This window comes from Pipistrellus hanaki (assembly GCF_964339955.1).
Source record: "Pipistrellus hanaki genome assembly, chromosome: 4".
In the NCBI taxonomy this organism is placed as follows: domain Eukaryota; kingdom Metazoa; phylum Chordata; class Mammalia; order Chiroptera; family Vespertilionidae; genus Pipistrellus; species Pipistrellus hanaki.
The window spans coordinates 69,508,883-69,531,232 of NC_140506.1; the positions used below are offsets into that span (position 1 = coordinate 69,508,883).

At 39.4% G+C, this 22,350-nt stretch overlaps 1 protein-coding gene across 1 annotated transcript in view; it reads right to left on the minus strand.

The window, feature by feature from the left end:
* The window catches only part of FBN2 (fibrillin 2), a 241,195-nt gene extending 219,275 nt beyond the window's left edge, over positions 1 to 21,920 (minus strand). The window contains exons 1-5 of the mRNA XM_084880950.1: positions 21,349 to 21,920; positions 20,481 to 20,563; positions 15,928 to 16,026; positions 12,814 to 12,909; positions 4,499 to 4,594 (exon numbers count right to left, since the gene is read on the minus strand). Of these exons, the coding sequence (XP_084737076.1) occupies positions 4,499 to 4,594; positions 12,814 to 12,909; positions 15,928 to 16,026; positions 20,481 to 20,563; positions 21,349 to 21,596 (622 nt within the window). The 5' untranslated portion in view covers positions 21,597 to 21,920. The remainder of the gene's footprint in view (positions 1 to 4,498; positions 4,595 to 12,813; positions 12,910 to 15,927; positions 16,027 to 20,480; positions 20,564 to 21,348) is intronic.
* Positions 21,921 to 22,350: the final 430 nt, after the last annotated feature.

Sequence of the window (22,350 nt, forward strand, 5' to 3'; positions counted from 1 at the left end):
CGTAAGTACATTTGATGTTATAGGACATTCCAATATAAATGGAAAAGTGCTATTCTTTGTAAACACTAAGGAAAACTTACCCAAAGTCTATTCTCCAAAATGTTAAAAGTAATTCATTCTGAATGAAGAAATTATAAATAATTGCATTTTTTATCTTGTCTTATTTTTAATTATCTTATAATAAAAATGTGTTACTTTAGGTAAGAATATTACAATGAAAGGAATGTCTTCTGAAAAGTACTGCTTACACATTTCTTGAAAGCATAAAATCTACTGTGTATAGAAGTCTGCATCATACCAGCATGTTCTCTCACCATGCTCCCCTGGTTCCTGGGCACACTGTTAATGTGCTATGTTACTTGAATGTTCACAGGCTGAACAAATCCACCTGGCATACTTTCTAGTAAATTGCAAGACCATGGAATTAATGTTGATTAATAAGTATACCGATTATTTCTGAATTTACTTGGATCCTGTGTACATAATTCAGGAAAACTCTGATTTGCCTTTCTCCACTCTTGTACATGAAGAATCTGCATTAAGGTTGAGTAGGTTTAATAGTTGTCATAGTTACTTTACCTCCTGAAATGTAGCTGAACAAACAAAAATGTATAAAATAACTCAAGAGATTATAACTAGACTTCAAGCTCCCATAATGCAAAACCAAGTGGTAGTTGTGCTTGACTCTTAGAGCTGGGGTTAACTCCTTTTGGAGGCATCGCCATCATTAAGTTCCCACTCAGACAATAAGGGGGGTGCTACTCATCGGTTAAATTTGCAGCTTAGGCAGGTGTGGGGTAATGCAGAGTTTCAACAATCAAGATTGACAATGAAAAACTGTCTCACGATGGGGTGAGTAAGAGCCCTGTGAGTGGAGGCATTCATGCAGAGGCTGGGTGACAACACCTTCTGCCATGTTTTGTGTCATTGAGTTAATGCATCAGATTTTGTAACTGGATGGTTTTCTGAAAGTAATCTTGCAGCAAAATCCTTCAATTTTACATAGAGGTTTGAAAGTTTAGATTTTTTACAAACTTAAACATTTGCAACTTGATCTCACTTTTCCACCAGATTTTTAAAAATAATTTTTTTCTTAAAAATTTCAATAGATTAGAAAGTATATCTTCAATCCTTTTTTAGGCACCCTGTACTGAAAAATGAACACTTTAAAAGAATTTTCACTAAGCATAAGGGCATTTGAAATTTTAACTAATTTACACACCTTTTAAAGAAAGTCATGATTAAATGACAAAAACAATTTGTAGTAAGAATTTTTATAAAATTTAAAAGGGTCTAGAATATATATCTAAGGACTAATCTATAATAACAACTTTCCGCATGAAGCCAGGGCTGCGGCCCTGGGGACTGAGGCAGCCACTGCAGCTGCGAGGGAGGGGTCCCGGCAGCCGCTGTGGTGGTGAAGGCCAACTCTTGCACCAATTTCATGCACTGGGCCTCTGGTCCTTGCAAAAGGTATAAAGAAAGTCCAACAACAACTTAAGTCAAAGAAACTGAAACAGGGACTATGGGTAGGCCACATTTATGATCAAGTAATCATTATATTTTGTTCACAAATCTCTTAGGTAAATTCATTTTTTGCCTGACCACCTCCTTCAAACTTCTACTGATAAATAATAAGGTACATTTTTAAGTGTTGGGAGGGGGATGACACAAAATCTTGGTATTCAATGCTGATTCAATTTCTATGTATTCTCAGGTGTATTTTAAGTGCAATACTTATTGTTTTTCAAATGCCATCTATTTGGAAGGAGAAGCAAAGAGAACTGAGAACTTTCATGTGCCTTGGATACAGCTGAGGTGCCTGCATTTTATAATCAGCATGTGGCCATGAGAACTCTTTTTTTTTTTTTCCAATGTTAAATATAAAAGGTTATTGTGCATATCAGCAAGAGTGAGAAGAGAACTCTAAAGAAGTTCAAGATTCAAGTTAAATACCATAATCATGCCAGCCATTAGTTACCATCAGTCTCAGTCTCCAGTCCGGAAACAAGTCTGCCAGAAGCCCAGATAGCTGGAAAAGCAGCCATGTTTATCACACAACTGATCACCAGAGGCCAATTTAAAGAAAAATTGTGTGTTCTACATTAAGGAGGAAAAATATCCCTAATTTTACAAAAGTCTTTTTTTTTTTTAAGAGAACAAATAACATATATGTTAAAATTCTATAATTGAAAAACACAATGTAAACTTTAAAGGTTCACAGGGCACACAAATCTAGTCACTACACTCAACATAAATAAGTTATTTCTTTTGTATCTATGCAAACAGTGTTTCTTGGGAAAAGTTCTGACTCCACTTTTAGCAGGTTTAGCTATGAAACCTTTACAAAATTCAATTGCAAGTATTTTTTAAAGGTGTTAAAGTTCATGGTTGCAATCTAAGAGTGGAAATTACTGACTCCTTTGGAAGAAATGGAGCTTTAGAACTTTCATGTTAAGGGTAATAATTTAAAATATGTTTAAGAAAGAAGCCCATGTTTTAAAAAATATCCTTCTGGCCAATTTGTTAAATAATTAATTTTGTAATTTCTTCTGAAAACATGCTACTGTACATGTAAAATATATGTGGTCTTTATTGCGTTCCCATAAATTTAGTAAGAACTAACAAATCTAGTGAATGAATAACTGTTGAAGAACAATGATGTAATGCCTGGAAGCCTCTGAGTTGAAACTACCCAATGCTTTTGCCAATTGAACTTGAAATCTGCTTCCAAATGACAGAACTGCAAAGCTTACACGACTTCCAGAAAAATGAACATTATCTCCACCAATTACAATTACGTTTGAAATTTTAAATTTAACTGTTTACCATTCTATGATCTTTAAATAAACAACACCATCTAGGTAATTTGTGTTATCTATTCTTAACACCTTATCTTTTTATGCTAACATTTCATAATTAACTTTTCTTCCCCAAATAAAAGCATCTGGTAAAGACATTTAAATGTATCCAAAGTGTAACTGTAAACTCTGTCATTTGTGTAATGTACTTCGATCTCAAGAAATCTGTTACCTTAGCAGTAATATAAGTAACATAAATATATATACACATATATTAAAAGGCTGCATACATCTTACTTTTCTAAGTTCATCATATAGTTCTAACTTCTCAGTTTCTTCTCAAGATTTAACCTGAATACCAAGATGAAATTTTTGTCAGAGTAATTAAGTTTAATTGTTAAAATATAAAGTTTCTTTGCAATTCAATGCCTTATATAAACCTTCACCACCACTTCTCTGTTATATTTCAATGACACAGCTTCATTTACTCCAAAGCTTTGCAACAGAGAAAGTGCTATACAATTTTAGATGCTGGGACAAGCCCTGAAAAAATAAATGGAGGATGTGTGTAATTATGAATGATTATGTCACATTGCTTTTAGTTTACTCTTACTTTTACTCTTATGGTTCAAGTGCTAGTTATTTTTTTACTATGACGTTTAACTTTTTTTATATGCCACTGGCACCCAATTGCTACCAGAACATTATTAATAGTTCACTTAGCATATCAACACAGGGATTTTCAGAAGTCTACAGTAGGTCATGAGTTTAACTGCTAATCCAAATTATAGCAAATTTGTTTCATATTGGCTTGAATGACCATTTACAAGGATAAAGTAGACAATGCTGGATGTCTATCCAGTATCCATTCCTCTACCACTTTCCTCCTGTCCAACAGAACCTCTACTGAGTTCAAACACCAAACTTCCACCTCCCTGTAACGCTAAGGAAGCTTAACATCATTTCCTGCTCCAAGGACAGGTCCTGAGAAGTCTACATCAAACATAGTATTAATGCCATTCACCTTGCCATGAACTGGTTCAAAAACTAAAGCTTAAGGCAATCAGAATATGGAATTATTATTGGCCCATGATTAGAGGAGAAATTTTATATCTCTAGATGTGAACAGGGGAGCAACTTGCCTCAGTTACTGCTGGCATTCATCTTACAACCACAAAGAACTTCATGGTGGGGGAAAACTGACACCCAAACGAGGACTGGGCCAAAGGAAATAGAGTAACAAAGTGAAAGCTTTAAGCACATCCTACCTGAAGCCCACCAGCGCTGGGCTTTTTGTCATGCAATGTAATATACTGCATTTTCTTATTGGTTAGGAAAATTTATACCATTCTTGTTGATTTTGCATCCAAGAATGTCCTGATATTATTCCTTTTAATAGAGGCAGAACTCCCAATTCTAATTAAGCACATTAGAATATGCCATCAGTCACTTATTCAATAGACATAGGCCCAGATTTGGCCTCTTGAAGTGAGGCCACTCTGGTGGAAAAAAAAACTGATACACATCTGCTGCTATGAGCTATATTTCTAAAGCTTACCATTCAAGTTACAGACATAACTAAAAAAGAAGGAAAACATTGCTTCATTTGAGAACTTCTGATAGGATAACAAAAAGCTATACATTTTTACAATAAAACAGACTCCTCTTAAGTGAAGTTCTCATTTCTCTTTACTTACCTCTTTCGCACTGTGGACCAGTGAATCCATAAACACAAGCACAGCGGTTGGGTCCAATACAGCGTCCACCATTTTGACATCCATTTTCACAGACGGCTGCACACAAACATAGCAAGAAAATCATTACATAGCAAATCCCCAAGTGCATCATAGTAGTGTGGAGATGCAGCCAATCATGAACCTTATCTCTAAAACACAAGTTACAGTTCACATTGTGCATTTCATAAATATATTTAAATGCATAGTGAGACAAAAGCCTACACAATCTATGTAAATCACATTGTTAAGCAAGTATCTGATAAAAGTGGTTTGTTTTTGTAAATCCTCACCTGAGGATATTTTTTAAAACATTTGTATTGATTTCAAAGAGGAAGGGAGAGGGAGAGAGAGATAGAAACATCAATGATGAAAAAGAATCATTGATCAGCTGCCTCCTGTGGTGTGCCCACTAGGGATGGAGCCTGCAACCCAGGCATGTGCTCTGACCAGAAATCACTCAACCTCTGAGCCACACCAGCTGGGCTCACCAGAGGATATTTTTCTTTTTATCTTGTGTGGGGTTTTTCCTCCAGGTCTACTCTGATCTTACCTTATGTGTTTGTTTGTTTTTTAATTCTTTATTGTTAAAAGTATTACACATGTCCCCTTTTTCCCCCATTGACTTCTCCCAGCCTACTCCTGCCCTCTAGCACAGGCCTTCACCCCTTATTGTCTGTATCCATTGGTTATGATTATATGCATATATACAAGTCCTTTGGTTGATCTCTCACACACACCCCTCCCACTCTCCCCTGCCTTCCTTCTGATATTTGATGGTCTGTTCAATGCTTCTATGTCTCTGAATCTATTTTTGTTCTTCAATTTATGTTGTTCATTATATTCCACAAATGAGTGAAATTATGTGATATTTATCTTTATCTAAGTGGCTTATTCCATTAGCATAATGCTCTACAGGTCCATACATTAATTTTTAGAGAGAATGAAAGAAAGGGAGGAGGGGGATAGAGAGAGAGAAAAAAGAGAGGGAGAGAGGAAGGGAGGGAGAGAAAGAGTCCTCACTGGGGATCAAGCTGTAACCCAGGCATGTGCTCTGACCAGTGATCAAACTCACCCAAGAGTATTTTTTCCATTGATTTTTAGAAAGAGTGGAGAGAGAGAGGAGAGACATAGATTGCTTGCCCTTTGCACATGCCCTAACCATATAAGCCATTTGCTTACTCTGTTCCTAGCTCTCACATAAGAGTGAGTTCTTCCAGGACAGGGACCAGAATGTGTTTGACTTTGTATTCCATAACCCACTGCAGTATTTGATGTACCACAGATACTTTTTAAAAAATCCTGCAATATGTCAAAATTCACAGCCTTTTTCCAACTGTTTTGGGAAGCAGAATGATTCAGTGAGCAGATCAAGAGTTCTGCTGTCCCCAGTATATCCTAATCACATCTTTCCAATCCTCAGCCTGTATAATAGTGCTAATAGTCCCATCCCCATAGAAATATGAGAATTAAATAAAACAGTGTATAAAATAACATGCACAGTAGCTGAACATCAAAGGAATTCTACAAACTTTCTCTCCCTTTCTCTTTTATACTACAGAGTATTTGTATGAAAACAACTTGCTATACAATATCCAATGTTTACAGTGAAGAGCAACAGCAAAAAAAATAGAAGTGGTAAATACATATAAATTGGAACAACAAAAAAAGAGGTAATTTTCCTTCCTTTGAATGAGTTATAACAAAAGTTATTTTATACCATAATATTTTTTTGTAACGAAACATAACAGACAGACTTTTACATTCAACTAAAGTTGGAAAGAAACTTGACTATGCCTACATTTTTCCACCATGGAAAGAATGTTGACCACCCCAGATGAAAAAAATGCCTCCACCTGGTATATGATATAGCAAAAGACAGGAGAGAAAAAGACATACTGTAGAGGAAATAGAAAGCTGGTTTTTTAACTACCTCTGGGGAGAAGGGAAAAGCATATCCTGTTTCATGCTGATCAGCCTGTGAAACAGAGCATTGACAGTGTACTGTAGAAGCTTGAAGATTTTTATTCAATAAATTTGTACTGAGAACCTACTTGTATAAAATAATATGGCAAGTAAATGTTCTTATTAAGCAGATTTTTATACCACTAACTAAAGCAAAGACACTGATATATATTATGGTTGATACTTTTACACAAACATCTATATATATAAAAGCCCAAGCAACATTACTACTGGTTGACCAAATGACAGGTCACTATGACACACACTGACCACCAGGGGCAGACATTTGACACAGTGCGTTCCCACAGCCAGCCAACCTCCCACGGTCCCTCCCCCTCCCTGGCTGGCCCTGATCAGCCCAATCAGGATTGGGTGAGACAGGCACCCATCACCAGCCAGACCTACGGACCCCACCTGTGCAAGAATTCATGCACCAGGCCTCTAGGACTAGATAAAAATAGCATACTAGACCAGGATAAAATGTTAAAAAGATGAAAGAAACAAAAGCCTATTGTTTTGACATAGGATGATATGAATATTTACTACTGGCTCTATCCTCTTATTTGTCTTCCAGGATTCCATACTCTCCATGTTTTCCTCCTATTTCATTGTCTACTCTTTCTCATCCTTCTCTGCTGGTTTCTCTTCCTCTTCTCCATTTCAAACATTGGGCTGAATCAGGGCTCTGCCTTCAAACCACTTCTCTATCTATATCAACAATCTAGTGATTTTTATTTAGACCTATTATTAAAAGAGTATCTATATAAAAATTCAATCTACATGTTCCTAAATTCAAATCTCTATCTCTGACTTCTCTAAGATCTGAGTTCACAGATCTTTCCACTTGGAGGCCTGACAGACTTCTTAACCTATTAAATCCAAAATAGAACTCTTTTGAAGAACCATTCTCAGCTCCACCTGACTCCCCTTTCCAACCCACTCTCCGCTTAGTCATTCTCATCTCAGGAAATGACATTACCATTCAGCCTAAAGCTCCACCCAAATTCTCTAGTTGTCACTCTGAATCTTTACTTTTCCTTTTTTTCTTACCCACCACACCCAGTCCACCATCAGCACCCACTTTCTTTCATAGATTCTATATCCAAAATACAAGCAGAATCCTAGCATTCATCACATTCTCAATTGCTACAGCATCATTCACCAACACCATGTTAGCCTCCTAACTGGCAGCCTCTCATTTTCTCTTGCCCTTTCTATAATCCAGTTTCAACAAATCAAACCAGCCAGAATGATTTTTTTTAATGTCAGATCATATCACTCTATTGCTCAAATGCCCCAATGGTTTTCCCTAATACTGAGGGTAAAGTCCAAATTTCTTTCTTTAGTCTACAAGGATCCACCTCCCAATCATTATCTCCTTTTCTCCAGTCACATGCATGGGTCTTCTTATTGTTTCTATAACACACAACATCTGTTCCCACCACAGATTCTTAGAATTCGCTTTTGCCTCTGCTATAACCCTTTCCCACTGATCTAAAAGAGCAGACTTGGGTGTGTGTTCAAAGTCATCTTCTCAGACATCGTCAATGTAGAATAGAGAACTGCTTATCCTACCCCAGACTCTCTCCCCTCTTACTCAATCTTCTTCTAGAACTCTCATTACCTAATTTGTTTTATGTATTTACCTTTCCACCTACTTGTTAATTGCCTTCCTCACCAAAATACAAGCTCTGTGAGAGTAGGGCATCATCCTGTTTGCTCACTGATGTACTCCCTGCACCTTGCATAGTGTGGGGCACACAGTAGCTACTCAATACACATGACGAAATGAAATGAAAAGACTGCTTTCTGAAAAATGCTTTCTACATTTCTAGGAAAGCAGATAAGCGGTTTTAAAATGTTTTCATAATTCTCATTTTTGCAATCATATTTCCAGAATTTTTCTGGATTCAAAGCTGAAAATTATTACACCTGCTTCTTTACTCACAGTATAGTTACACTCTCTATATAAAACAACTTAGGAAGTATCTTCCTTAAACCGTTTCTTGAGCTGATATGTACTAGTTATCTTCCCTTCCCCTTTTATCTGCTAATGAATTTTGTTGGTTACATATTCTGTTTGTACCATATGTTCTACTAACTCTGAGATAAATATTGGACAAGTATGGTTTCATCCCATAATATATCTTAAAGAACAAATTTTCAGGTATATGCTGCTTTTCTGATCCAGTGATTTTCGCTTTCCCCTGATTGGAAACGAATATGGTTTGACATAGGGGCAGAAGAACATAAAAACACCTCCTCCAGGAAGGGAAATCACTTGTCATCCCTCATTTACCATTTCTGTGTGAAGAACAGGGAAGGGACACACCTACCAGAGCTCTTTCTGTAGAACCTTCAGGAAAATACAGACTCACACACATGCACCCAGATAGGTACAGCAGCTGAATTCAGATAAATTTTGAGCAAATAATCTAAAAGATTAACTTGAATCAAGGTTCTTTACCCTTTAATTTTGAAGTAATTATAATTTTTCCCCTCAAAGAGTGAAAACTTGAGTTTCCAGAAGGATAGTTGTATCTCTCTTCTCCGCCTATTGAACTCTGTCAAAGACATCATCAGATATTCTAATGCTTTCCTAGATATAAAGGTACAGATCTGCCTGCTTATTAATGTCATGTTCATCATATATTTTTCCTTTTTTATGATTATAAACTAGAGTGTACTATATAAATTTTGGAAAAACCTGAATGCATGAAAAGATATAGAAAAGAAATCATCCATGAAAAACAAAACTTTGCTAGAATTTCTATTCCTCTCGTCCAGCTCTTTCCTGCTCTCACCAGGCAAACCAAAAAAAAAAAAAGTTACATTGGCAAGTCCTACTTTTTGCAAGAAAACTGGCCTCAATGCAACTGTATTCTCTTAAATACTTTAACAATCCATTTCCCTAACTTCAGTCAATCTCAGATTACCCTAATAGTTTTTGCCATACTTGAGAACCACCCACATAAGAGGCCTACAAACTGTGGCCCACAGGCCAGACCTGGCACATGGCCTGTTTTTGCACTGCCCTGGAACTGGAAGATTTCACACTTTTTGTGGTTGAAACATAGAAAGAAAAATGTGAACACACACTTGAGTCTCTATATTAACAACCTAGTGATACTTTTACACAAACATCTGTGTTCATAAATATAGTTTTTCTGAGACACAGCCAAGCTCATCTGTTTACATGTTGCCCATAGTCACCTTTGCACTACAATGGCAGAGCTCAGTAGTTGGTCATGAGATCGTGAAGTCTAAAATATTTACTGTCTAGCTTTATAGAAAATGTTGGCCTAATCCTCACCTTAACAGAACATTTTTCTTGAAATTGATTCACTATTTACTTAAAATTATCTTAAAAGAAAACTTTATAGCACTTAGAAGCAGAAAGCTATAATCACCCTAACTTGAAGACAATCATAAAAATAACTTTAAACAACCACAAGGAGATATCACTTCATATCTATTAGGATGTCTATCATAGAAAAACACTCACAGAAATATCAGGTGTTGGCGAGGGTGTGGAGAAATTGGAACCCTTGTGCAATTGCCGGTGGGAATGTAAAATGGTGCAGCCACCATGGAAAACAGTATTGCAGCTCCTCAAAAAATTAAAAATGGAACTACCACATGGTTCAGTAATTCCACTTATGGATATTCTAGAGGCCCGATGCATATGAAATTCATGCAAGAGTAGGCCTTCCTTCCCTTGGCTGCTGGCACTGGCTTCCCTCTGGCACCCACGACCCAGGCTTCCCTCACAGCCCTGGCTTCGTCCAGAAGGATGTCCCATCTAATTAGCATATTATGCTTTTATTACAGATACCCAATAGAACTGAAAGCAGAGGCTCAAATGTATGTTTGTACACCCATGTTCACAGCAGCATTATTCACAATAACCAAAATACGGAAGCACCTCTCGTGTCCATTGATGGAAACATTCATAAACAAAATATGCTATTTACATAAAATGGAATATTATTCTGCTTTAAAGTAATATATGATTACAGTTATATGAGGTACTTAGAGTAGTCAAATTCATAGAGACAGAAAGTAGAATGGTGACTGCCAAGAGCTGGGGTGAGAGAGAAATGAGCAGTTACTGTTTACTGGGTACACAGTTTTAGTTCAGCAACAGGAAAAAGGGGCTGTAGATGTATGGTGGTGATGGCTTCACAACAATGTGAATGTGCTTAATGCTACTAAAGTGTACACTTAAAAATTATTTTAAAATGGAAATTTTTATGTTACATAGATTTTACTACAATTTAAAAACATTTTAACTGCCACAAAATAAAATAAGCTTAATTTAAAAGAAGCTAGATATTCTTGCACATCTAAGACTCAGTCTATTCTGATGAGCAATTCTTAGGGAGGCTTTAAAGATTAGCAATAACAAAACCAGAGTCTGAATCTGATGAAATGCAAATGAAGAAAATAGGGACTTTCTTACAATTTATGATTCAGCTTTCTTTCATGTCATGTCCCTCCCATTAGAGACCCACAATTTGGGAAACACTAACCTAAAGTATTCCCCAGTGATGTGCAACAATCCAGGAGCTACAATCTTTACATCCTTGCCAAAATGTTATTTCTTAATTAGGACAGGATATTCTCCAGTGATTGAAGATAAGAGCTTTGCTGGATTAAAGTTCCCTCTTTCATAATGACATCTATGTTCTTTTTTAAAAAATTTTATTGATTTCCGAGAGGAAGGGAGAGAGAGAAAGATAGAAACATCCAATATGAGAATCATTGATTGGCTGCCTCCTGCACACCTTTTTATTGATTTCCCAGAGGAAGGGAGAGGGAGAGAGAAAGATAGAAACATCAATATGAGAATCATTGATTGGCTGTCTCCTGCACACCCCTGAAACCCAGGCATGTGCTCTTGACCTGAATCAAACTCAGGACCTTTCAGTCCACAGGCTGATGCTTTATCCACTGAGCAAAAACGGCTAGGGTGATGACATCTAATTTCTAAAAAATCATTTCACAACCCTGTACTATGGTATTATATAATTAAATATATTTTTATTGGGACTCAAAAGAACTGTTGGCCCAGAAAGGAACTCACTACAGACTGATTCATTTGCCTCTCAGCATAACCATTATGGCTTGTCTCAGTTTAGGTTCTTAGGAAATAATGAACAACATAAACTGATGAACAAAAACAGACCCAGAGAAAGAGAAGCAGTGATCAGACTCTCAAACCTCAGAGGGAAAGTAGGGGAGGGTGGGGGTAAGGGGAAGAGATCAACCAAAGGATTTGTGTGCATGCGTATAGGCCTAGCCAGTGGCCATGGACAACAGCGGGGGTGAGGGCATATGTAGGGAGGGGTTTGGGATGGGAATGGGGTGATGAGGACAATTATGTGATACTATAATCAATAAAAAATATAAATATAAATATATTTTTTTTGAGAAAAAAAATACATATATTTTGAGTAAAAGAAAATTTATAAGATTGGCTCTCCAAGGGTTAATTTTGGGAAATCCTATAAAAGTCATATATCCTATATAATGAGAGGAGTATGCTAATTATCCGTTATGCCCTGAGGTGTAACAACCAACTGCATAAGGACCAGATCATGGATCTGCAGGAGGAAGGGACAGGGAACTACAAGCAGGCAGTTGAGAGCTACAGGAAGGGGCAGGGCAGCAAGCTGGGGGTGAGGGGAGGGAGAGGGAGGAGTTACGGGAGAGTGGGGCAGTGGGAAGAGGTCTCAAGGAGGGTGGGGCAGGGAGCTACCAGCAACAGAGAGCTACCAGTGGTGGTGGGCAGGTGGGCAGCTGAGGCAAGTGGCAGCAAGCTACTCATGCATTAATTCATGCACAGGGCTACTAGTGTGTGTGTGTGTGTGTGTGTGTGTGTGTGTGTGTATGATCATATAGACAAGCACACACACACGTGTGTGTGTGTGTGTGTGTGTGTGTGTGTACACACACTGTAGAGAGAGCGATCAAAGCAAAGAAAACCGTTATTTTTTCAGAAAGATATACCAATTTTATAAAGATAGATAAAAAGAAATAATATTTACTGGTGATATGTGTCAAATTTGATAAAGCACTAGTGGTATTTAACAACATCAATACTACACAATGCAAAAATTATTTAAAAGGCAGAAAAAAAACCTAGTAGATAAAAATTAGAAATTTAGTTATAAAGTATGCTTACTACAATACATAAAATTAATTTTTTAAAGGATCATGGGCTTCACAAGACCTTACATTATGACTTAGTATGAAATAACTACTAAATCTCATAATATCTACTAAATCAAGTCTATGCTAATGTTCCTTACGTTGTCCACAGTAAGTTCCAATATATCCCTTCTGGCACTGGCAATGGTCTTCTGCACAGGTCCCACCATTCATACATCTAACGCTGCACTGCTGAACTGCAAAAGACAACAAAAAATATAAAAACATCAATGGTCAAAATCACAGTATCTGTGAGTTATAGAACTATACTAAATATTCAAGTCAATGAAAATGTTATGCCCCAAGCATATCCGTATTTATTTGTAATAAGGGCACACATGAACATATCTATTAGAACATATGTTATTAAGTACATGTTTAAGATATATTATACTTTCAGTGTGAAAGGAAATAAATATAAGGTAACTGGTAGTGTAGTTTCCAAGATGCAGGAGACAGCTCAGAATGCAGGGGCCAAGTACCTGCCATCTGAGTTCGTGTCCTGCTATCATGATGGTCTTGGTATCCACTCTCATGGAGCTTCCATTTCCATGGGAAATAGATAAAACACAAGAAAACCAATACCATGATGTCACTGTAAATTGTGATAAGTTCTCTGAAGGAAACTGTGTTGTAAAGAAGAACAGTTTGGAGCCAGAAGGTACCTATACACAGGAACCAGATGAGACCACTCTGATGCAACATTAAACTGAATTCTGGACTAGAATATGCCACGCATGAGAAGTACTAAGGAGGAGAGTTTTGCCCACCAAACCAAAAGGTCTTAGTATAATAAAAGGTTTCCTCTGAAGAACTAAACGGTTCACATGATTATAAAGAGGACAAATGAGAGGAGAAAATCTTAGAGAAGCATTCAGAAGCCAGCTAGATAATGCAAGGCCTCCTGTGCCATAGAAGGGTTTGCATTATCCCAAATTCAACTGGGAATCATTGAAAGGATATAAATAAGACAGTAAAGTGATATGATTTATATTTTTAAAGGATTACTTTAGCTTCTCTGTGGAGAATGGATTTAATGAGGGCAAGATTAGAAGCTAGGGAAACCATCAAGAGGTCGCTGCAATAGTCCAGGTGAAAGGTGAGGGTGGCTTGAACCACATGGTAGCTGTGGTGTTGGAAAGAAGATGGATTTGAAAACAGGCAGGTCTTCTTTAAAAGACTTGATGTGAGAAAAAGAGAAGCAATTGTTTAAGTACTGGGTAGATGGTAGTGCCATTTGCTGAAGCAAGAAAAACTGTGGAAGAAGTAGACTTTGGTCAATAATGAATCAATGGTTTCATGTGACCAAGTTTTAGATGCATTCAGGTGGAGAAGCTGAATAGGTAAATGGAACATGTGAATATAAGGCCCAGTGGAAGGATCTATTCCACAGATAATTATGAGTTAGCAACATCTTGGTAGTACTTGAAGGCATATATTAAATGAGTTCATCTACAGAGGACAGAACTCTTGGGAATACCAAACGTTAAATGAAGGTTAATGAAGGAGATACAGAAAGAAGACTAAAAAATAACAACCAAGAAAAGGAGGAATGTAGGCCACTGATAAGTTAAGGGAAAGGAAAGTGCTTCAAGAAGATAGTGATTAATGGTGATAAATAATGATTAATACTTTAGGTAGGTAAAACAGGATAAAGACTAGAAAGAGTAGAAAAGTTTGTGATGGAAAGGTTGATAGTATTAGTCAATACTAAATGACTAATTCATGGATTCCCCATTGGATTATATTCCATAAACCGATGGTGGGCCAGAGAATACTCAGCTATCCAAGTAGAGGAATTAGGTAAAATTTCTTCAGGATTGGGTTTTTTGCTGAGGGCATACATGATAAAAAAATAAGAAAATAGGATAATGAAGATACAGGCAAGGGTTTCTTCCATGCAATCAGACAAGGGATGTTCGGGATAGGTGTACAGGAAATCTGCTAAAAAGTCTCGATGAATTTTGAGTAATAGGTTTTAAAAGACTGTGAAAATGACAGATTATTTTCAAAGAAAGTGAAACCAGAGTTTTAATCAGAAGTTTCATCAGAAGACAATGACATTTCTTACATGAAACTTGAATCTTATATTCCTAAACCAGTGGGATTTTCTATTATCTTTACTTGGGGAAATTTTGTGGAGAAAAATGTTAAAAGTGTAACAAATTCAAACTACTTTAAGGCAGACACAAAGATTTATTTAATTATTGAGCAGTTAAATAAACAATACCATTTTTCTCCTAGTTATAATGTTATCTTAAACACGGCCTAAAAGATTAACCTGGGACTTAAAGACCCAACACTTTCTAATTGGGTCGTGAATAATACAATTTTAGTCCACTGTTAGTGACCTTACAGAAATGTTGGGAGTTACTATGTATAAAGCAAAATAAGTTAATATATGTGAAGCATTTGGTCAGTAAATAATAAATATTTGTTTTCTCCTCAATCTTTTGATCCTTCCCCTTTAGTTAACCTACAAAACAGGATATGAGTCACAGGAGTTAAGCAAGGCAATAAATAGAGCTTAAGGTTTGAGTCTATAGGATAAGGGTTCAGAATACCTGAATTTAAGTCTGTTACCCCGGGCTGAAACCGGTTTGGCTCAGTGGTAGAGCATCTGTCTGCAGACTGAAAGGTCCCAGGTTCGATTCCCGTCAAGGGCATGTACATTGGTTGCGGGCACAACCCCAGTAGGGGGTGTGCAAGAGGCAGCTGGTCGATGTTTCTCTCTCATCGACGTTTCTAGCTCTCTATCCCTCTCTTCTCCTCTCTGTAAATCTGTTACCCGGGGCAAGTTACATATGTGTGCTCAAATCTCCTTCTCTGTAAAATGGGCTAATAGTATCTCATAGAGTCTGTGTGAGGATTAAATAAGTGATATAGTCAAACACTTGGCACATTGTAAAAACCCAGTAAGTTATAGCTATTATTCACAAAGAATCACTTCTCCACTGAATCCAGGCTCTTTCACTGCACTAACACATAGCTTCTGGACCAGAAATAAATCATTTTCTTAATGAAAAACATTATCCCATAACTCTTTAGTCGTTGGTGGCAACCACTAAGCCACCCAAGACTTACTCCAAAGATTAAAACAGGCGTAGTTAGTGAGGAAAATAACCATGGATTTATAGCTTCATTGAAAAGGACATTTAGAATTTACTCAAAATCTTAAGGATAATGCAGAAAGTAAGGACACATAAGAAACATACTTGATTTTGATCCACAGTTCGGCGATATTTGGCCACTGGAACAAGTACACATGTTAGGACGGGAACAAAATCCATCTCCACAACTATTTCTACATATTGCTGTAGAAAGCACAATAGGGAAATAAATGATTAATTAGGCAATAAACCATGGTTTACCAGAAGAAAGTTACAGTTAAAAACAATAAATCTGAAAATATAAAATCGGTATACAATGTCTAATTTCAGATAGATATGCAATGAAATTACCCATGGTAGACATGAGAACAAGTACAATAAAGTACAAACAAATGAAGCTATTTCAAGTTCCATATTTCTAATTGTTGAACTCTCCTATATACAGGTTGTCTTTTCTACTCAAAGCAGAGTTTATATGCAGACTTTTCCCTGAGAAGCCAGTCTTGGTCCTAGGAAGCTGGGAGGGTTGATGAAACCCAGAGGTCCTGCACTCTCGGAAAACACAGCCCACGCTGTAAGGGACCTTCACATGAGACAGGGAATGTGAAATTGGCTGAGCCAGAGACTCCAGGCCCTCATGATTTGGCCAAGCCCCAGGGGTTCAATGCACATTCCTTCCCGGCTGGTATCTGACCTGCACCATCATCAATCTTTATTCCCCTTAATAACTCCTTCTCTCCTTCCTCCAGCCTTTCTTCTCTCATATTATCTCGGCAACCTAGCCTATTCCTGCTGCTCAGAAAAGCTGCTGCGACATTTTGATGGAGGGAGAGTCAAGGCCTCCTGCGGCTGTGACCTCCAAGGTATGAAGGTCATCACAGCAAAGACTGATAGGCACATACCATGGATCCTCAAGATCATTAGCTGAGCACATTCAAATGGTCTCTCCCATATTTAGAGTCAGTTCATTTAGGAGCTGAGAGATTTATCTCTATACCCACAATTGAATTCTCCATTGTGTACAAAAGCTATGTGCTTTAATGCTCCATGACTGGGTGCATGAAGACAAGAAGAGGAGAGAGAGTCTGGGAACACCCTGAAATTAGCTATAAATTTTTATGCCAATGTGCATATATGTCTTGTGCTATAGAGGGACCCCATAATTTCAATCAGATCTGAGAACCTCAATAATGATAAGGGTGTGTTCTATAGAAGCAAACTATTTAGTAATAGTTTTTCTACTCTAAATTGCCTTTTGATATCCACATAATATCACCACCATTTCCATTAATATTCTCTATAAATGAAAATGTCATAGATCATGGTGTGAAAATAGAAAACTGATTTTAGGCAAGAACATGGTTCCTACCATGAAGTTGACCATTCTTAAAATGTACTAGTGTCTGATCACCAAAAACGTTCTAATGAAAAATGTTCATTAAAATATTATTTTATTTCAAAGCCCCCTCATCCCCAGCAGGGAGACATTTAGTCTAGGCTTAGGTGACATACAAAGAATTCCTACCCAGGTCCTATACCCAAAGAAGGCCTGATTGGCTGGAGGTTGATTATCCTCAGACAGATCCATGTCATGGCCATAAGCTTGCCCATTATATCTGTGAGCCACTGAGAAGCAAGAACGCTCCTCACTTAAATTTTTGTCCTTCCCATAATCACATGAAAACTCTGAGATCCAAAAAATACCACAGGGAGAGGGAGAATAGACCTGGGTGTTGGGATTTCAGTGATTGGGAGAAGATGCATGACACAATAAAGAGCATATTGTATGCAAGAGGTCTGAAGTTGAGTTCTTGTTCTGCCCCCGACCCACTGCGAGCATGGGGAGGGAAGAAAATCCAGCTTCTCTGGGTTCAATTTTCTCATTGGTAAAATAAAACCAAAGGATTACATTGGAGTGTTCTGACCTCTCTTTGGGTCTCAAAGGCTATGATTGTGGGCCAATCCCTTCCCATTGTCATTCCACTGATCAAAATGGCCTTTATAGTATAACTTCCCAATAAGTAAATTAATAAGCAAACTTTTCCATTGCTTTATGTTCTAACAAGATTTTAAGAAACAAATGTGAAATGAATTCCATCCTTTTGGAAACAAATATTTGCAAGTTTGGAAGTACTTCAGTGATCTTAAAGCCACAATTAAGGACAATGACAATGAAACAGAGACTAAAATAAAAATGCAATAGGCTTCCAGTAGTTTGAGGAATGCTTTACTTTTAATATCTTCTTTTCCTTACGAAGCCTAGTCAAGGCCAAACCTTAAAATTCTAGACGTTGACATTTTAATATCTTTCTTTAGAGAAAGAATGGGGATATACAAATGTATGAGAAAATTAATATTTGGTCCTCATTTTCTATTTGTATTTTACTTATTTTCTTTTTGTAAGTTGCCTCAGAGGTTTTCTTTGGTAAAATGATGGAACTTCAATAAACAGAAAAATAAATTTATTATCATCAGAAAATCCCAGAATTAAAATTCTTGATTTTGATTTGATAGTGATTTCAACTTGCTTAATACCTCCATATATTCTCATCTTAAATATTTAAATAATTGGACTACAGAATTTAGTGCAAAAAATATTAAAAGTTAAAATTTAGGTGCAACCCATATGAAAGACTATAAAGGCATTACACTCTCCCTCCCTCTATTTTGTGCAGTTTCATATTCTTAGTATTCTTTATCTTTTCTAAATGCACTAATAAATATTTTTGTAGATATCTCTTGAGATAAGTATAGCAAATGTTTCTTGGATATATAAAGATCATTTCAAGTATATGCCTTTTATAGATTCATGATCCATGTACTTTCCAGTGTATTTCATAAGCACCTAAATATTTCAAGTAGTAGAAATGCAGTCCATAATATTAAATTAGATTTTTAAAACTGATCTTCTAAACAAGTAAATAACACAGTATTATTCAAAGACCAACAGTATTTAAAGCTGACACTCAGGATATATATATATATATATATATATATATATATATATATATATATCCCTACTGTAAATGTTCTGGAAGACTTTGTTCTCTGGAATTCCCATTCCACACTGATCCAATAAAATCTGACTTTACAGATTTTCAACACGTACCATAAACCAATCCCTTCTCCTCGGCTGCTCTCCAACTCAATAATGGCAGTCACATTCATTACATTTAGTGAGTCAGACTTTCCGCAGTGCCTAAGTCACTCCCGGCTAGTATGGCAGGTGTGTGGTGAGTGACGTTAGCTGTGTTAGGATTCTAGGAACCATGTAAGTTTAAAGCAGACATAGTAATGCCCTACTGGCCTGGAAGAGTAAATGCACCCTCCATAAATGCCTCACATATAGGACTTCTGTGTTGGAGGAAAGAGTGCCATACACCACTCTTTTTAACAAAAGCAAGAGCTTATAATCAGAGGGTTTACTTTAAATATTTACGAACTGCCTTAAAGAACACAATTTTTGTTTCCTAGTTTTGCCTCATTACTGGAGTGGTGGGATTTTCAGGGTAGAAAAATAATTTTAAAGATGTCTCCACAATACTTGAGATTTTGTTCCCTTTTAAAAACTGTACTGAAAAAAATTAAGAGTCTATCTCAAACCCACAAAACCAGTAAATATAGAGTGGGAGATGCCACTATACCCTTATTATCCCTTGGCTAGTGTGGCTTGCCCTTTTTCTCTGTTCACAGCTACATAATTATCTATTCCCTGGAGAACATCAAGGTCAATCTAAAGTCAAGATTGGGCCTAAATGAATACGCTGTCTATAATACCTGGCTCTCCTCCCAACAAGACAAATGTGGCTGTGCTATGTAAACACACAGGAGTAGGTGGGTCATACTTCAACTCACAAGTTCACAGGCATGTGAAATAAGACATCCATAGTCCATCACTGTGTGGCTGATAACTAATGACTTTTCCAATTAGAACTTGTAGAGCTGGATATATTCTTTGGAAACTGAGTAAAATAATCAAAACTTTTAAGATCAGATATGCAGGACTGGTAAAGTTCTAAGACTCACACTATGAAAATATACAGTGGACTATGAGATTTTTGGTCTGTAAATCCTAAATCTAAATGTCTTCCAAAAAAATAAAAAAGTCAAGCCATTTGGAAGAGTTCTCCCTTTTAAAAATTTTGTTAACCTGGGTCAAGTGTAAATTTGCTCCTTTCATATCTATGTTGTGTGGCTGTTGAGCTGAAATCAGATATAATTAAGTGGTTTTGTACAAAGGCTTAAGAAAGCTTGATCTTCCTAAGGCCTAAACCTCATGCAGAGTCAAAAGCCAGCTAATTTACATAACCACATTGTGGTCTTATCTGGACTCTTTTAGGGAAAAAGTGGTTTTGCTTTATCTAGGGAATTGCTGTACTCCCCCATCCGTTTGTATTAATAGACATAGATAAAACTTCCAAGTATCTTTGAAATCTTTATCATCATTGCCCTTCAGCAGGCTAGAAGTGACATCTAAGCTGATGCAAACCGGCTGCTTCTTCCCCACCATTCAAAGAGGGCCATCTCCTAATCATCACACTAGGTGGCCACTGGGTTCTAAATGCAACTCTGTATCCAAAAGACTAAATGCAGGAGGTCCCACCCTTAGAAGGGCATTGGAGTGCTACCCCAAGCTGGGACCCCAACCAAGCACTCACGGACAATGCACTGGTTTCCTCCAGGCAGCGTCTTCCATCCAGGACAGCAGTAGGAGTGGAACCTGGATCCGCACACATTGGGCCTGCCGTGGAGGGGTGCAAAAACCAATGAGCAGTATTCATGAGCAAAGCCCTAAGAGAGTAGATTTCGGGATAACAAACAAACCCCAACTACCCTTCAAATGTTTGGGGTGCAGACGTGGAAAGAGATGGGCTAGATGCAGGAATGGGGAGGGCAGCAACGTCTAAACATTGCCTTTCATCTTCCCTTCCTTGCTGCCTTTTTAAAGGGGAGAAAGAAACATGGAAACATATAATTTGCTACTATTCTAGCCTCCGGATGCAGAGAACAAAGGGAACATTCCCATTCCGTTTCAAAAATCTTTGCCCTTGTCCCTCCTGATCAACTGTTACTTTGGCCCCGAAGTGTCAAGGAAGAGGCGTCGAAAGGTGGAGCGCTAGGGTTCTTGATTAGGGTGAACTGTAAGCCCCGCACGCGTCCTCAAACAAAAGGCTCGGGAGCGGCGCCCCCGACGGTGGGGAGAGCAGGCTGACTCCACCAGAGCCGAGCGGTGGACTCCAGCGCTCCTTCCTCCCGACTTTCAGAACCTGTTCCTGCACCGTGAGCTCCGCAGACGCTCTGCGATAAGCACCCAGGGGCCTAGGACTCATCTGCGACCCATCTGCCGCCCAACCGCACCGAGGGAGGCCCTCGGACAGCAGAGGAAAAGAGGGTGGCGTTCCTGAAAGTGTTCGGAGTCTCCCGGCGGAGAGGGCCCGCGGCTCTGGCGGCCAAACTAGATTAGGGGAGGGGGGAGGATGGAAAGCTGCCAAGTCGAGGGTCCCCTGGGGCGGACTGCCCACCTACCCTCGAAGCACGTCCTGTTGTCCTCGCCTGCGGACACGGCTGGCCACCACGGCGCCCTCCTCCCGGTACTCGGGCACCGCGAACCCGCCTTCAGAGCCCTTGGCTGCGGGTCGGACCTGCTGCGGCTGGGGGCCGGGCGGCTTGGGCGGCGGGGGCTGGGGCTGGCTGGCCGTGCCCTGCGCCCAGAGCGCCACGCAGCCCAGCCACACGAAGTAAGGCTGCACACACAGCCGCCGCCGTCTCCCCATCGCGGGCGCCGAGAGCGCGCAGACCCCGGTCCGCGGAGAGCGAGCGCTCAAAGGCAAAATCCGCGCGGCCAGAAAAGAGTCAGGGTCTAGCAAGCCCTTCGTCCGCTCCCGAGTCTCCCTTGGGCTCGGGCTCCCAGCTCCACCGGGAGCCCCGGGCCGGGCGCCGGCCCCTTCGCGGACGGCGGGGCGCGAGCTCTAGCGCAGCAGGCGGCGAGGCGCGGCTGCAGCCCCGCGCGGTCCACGTTGCATCCCCCGGGCCACGGCCTCGAGCGACTCCAGGACCGCCGGCGGGTGGGGGCGGGAAATTACAAAAGTAACCCGAGCAGCCGCGGCGTAAAGTTACAAAGAAAGCGGACCTCGAGAGGAAAAAAAGGGGGCCTGCGCGCAGCGGTTCGGCGGATTCCCGTGCGCTCCCGGCACAGATCTTGGAAAGCTGCAAAAGTAGCCAGAAGGAAGCCGGCAAGCAAATAAAAGTAGCCCCCGAACGAGGAGGATTTACTCCCGGCTCGCCCCGAGTCCCGCGGGGCTGCAGCGGCTGCGGCGGCCGTGGAGCCCGGCTGAGGTGCGCGGCCGGGCGGCCGGTGAGAGGAGGGCGGGAGGCTGGACGGGGAAGATGCGGCGGGGCGGGCGCGGCGGGGGTTTTGAGGCCGGGCGGGGCGCGGGGCGGGCCGCGGGCGCGGCTGTCAGTGGGGGCTGGAGCGCAGCCTCCACACGTGGGGCGCAGCCCCGACCCGGGGCCGGCGCAGAGTGGGCG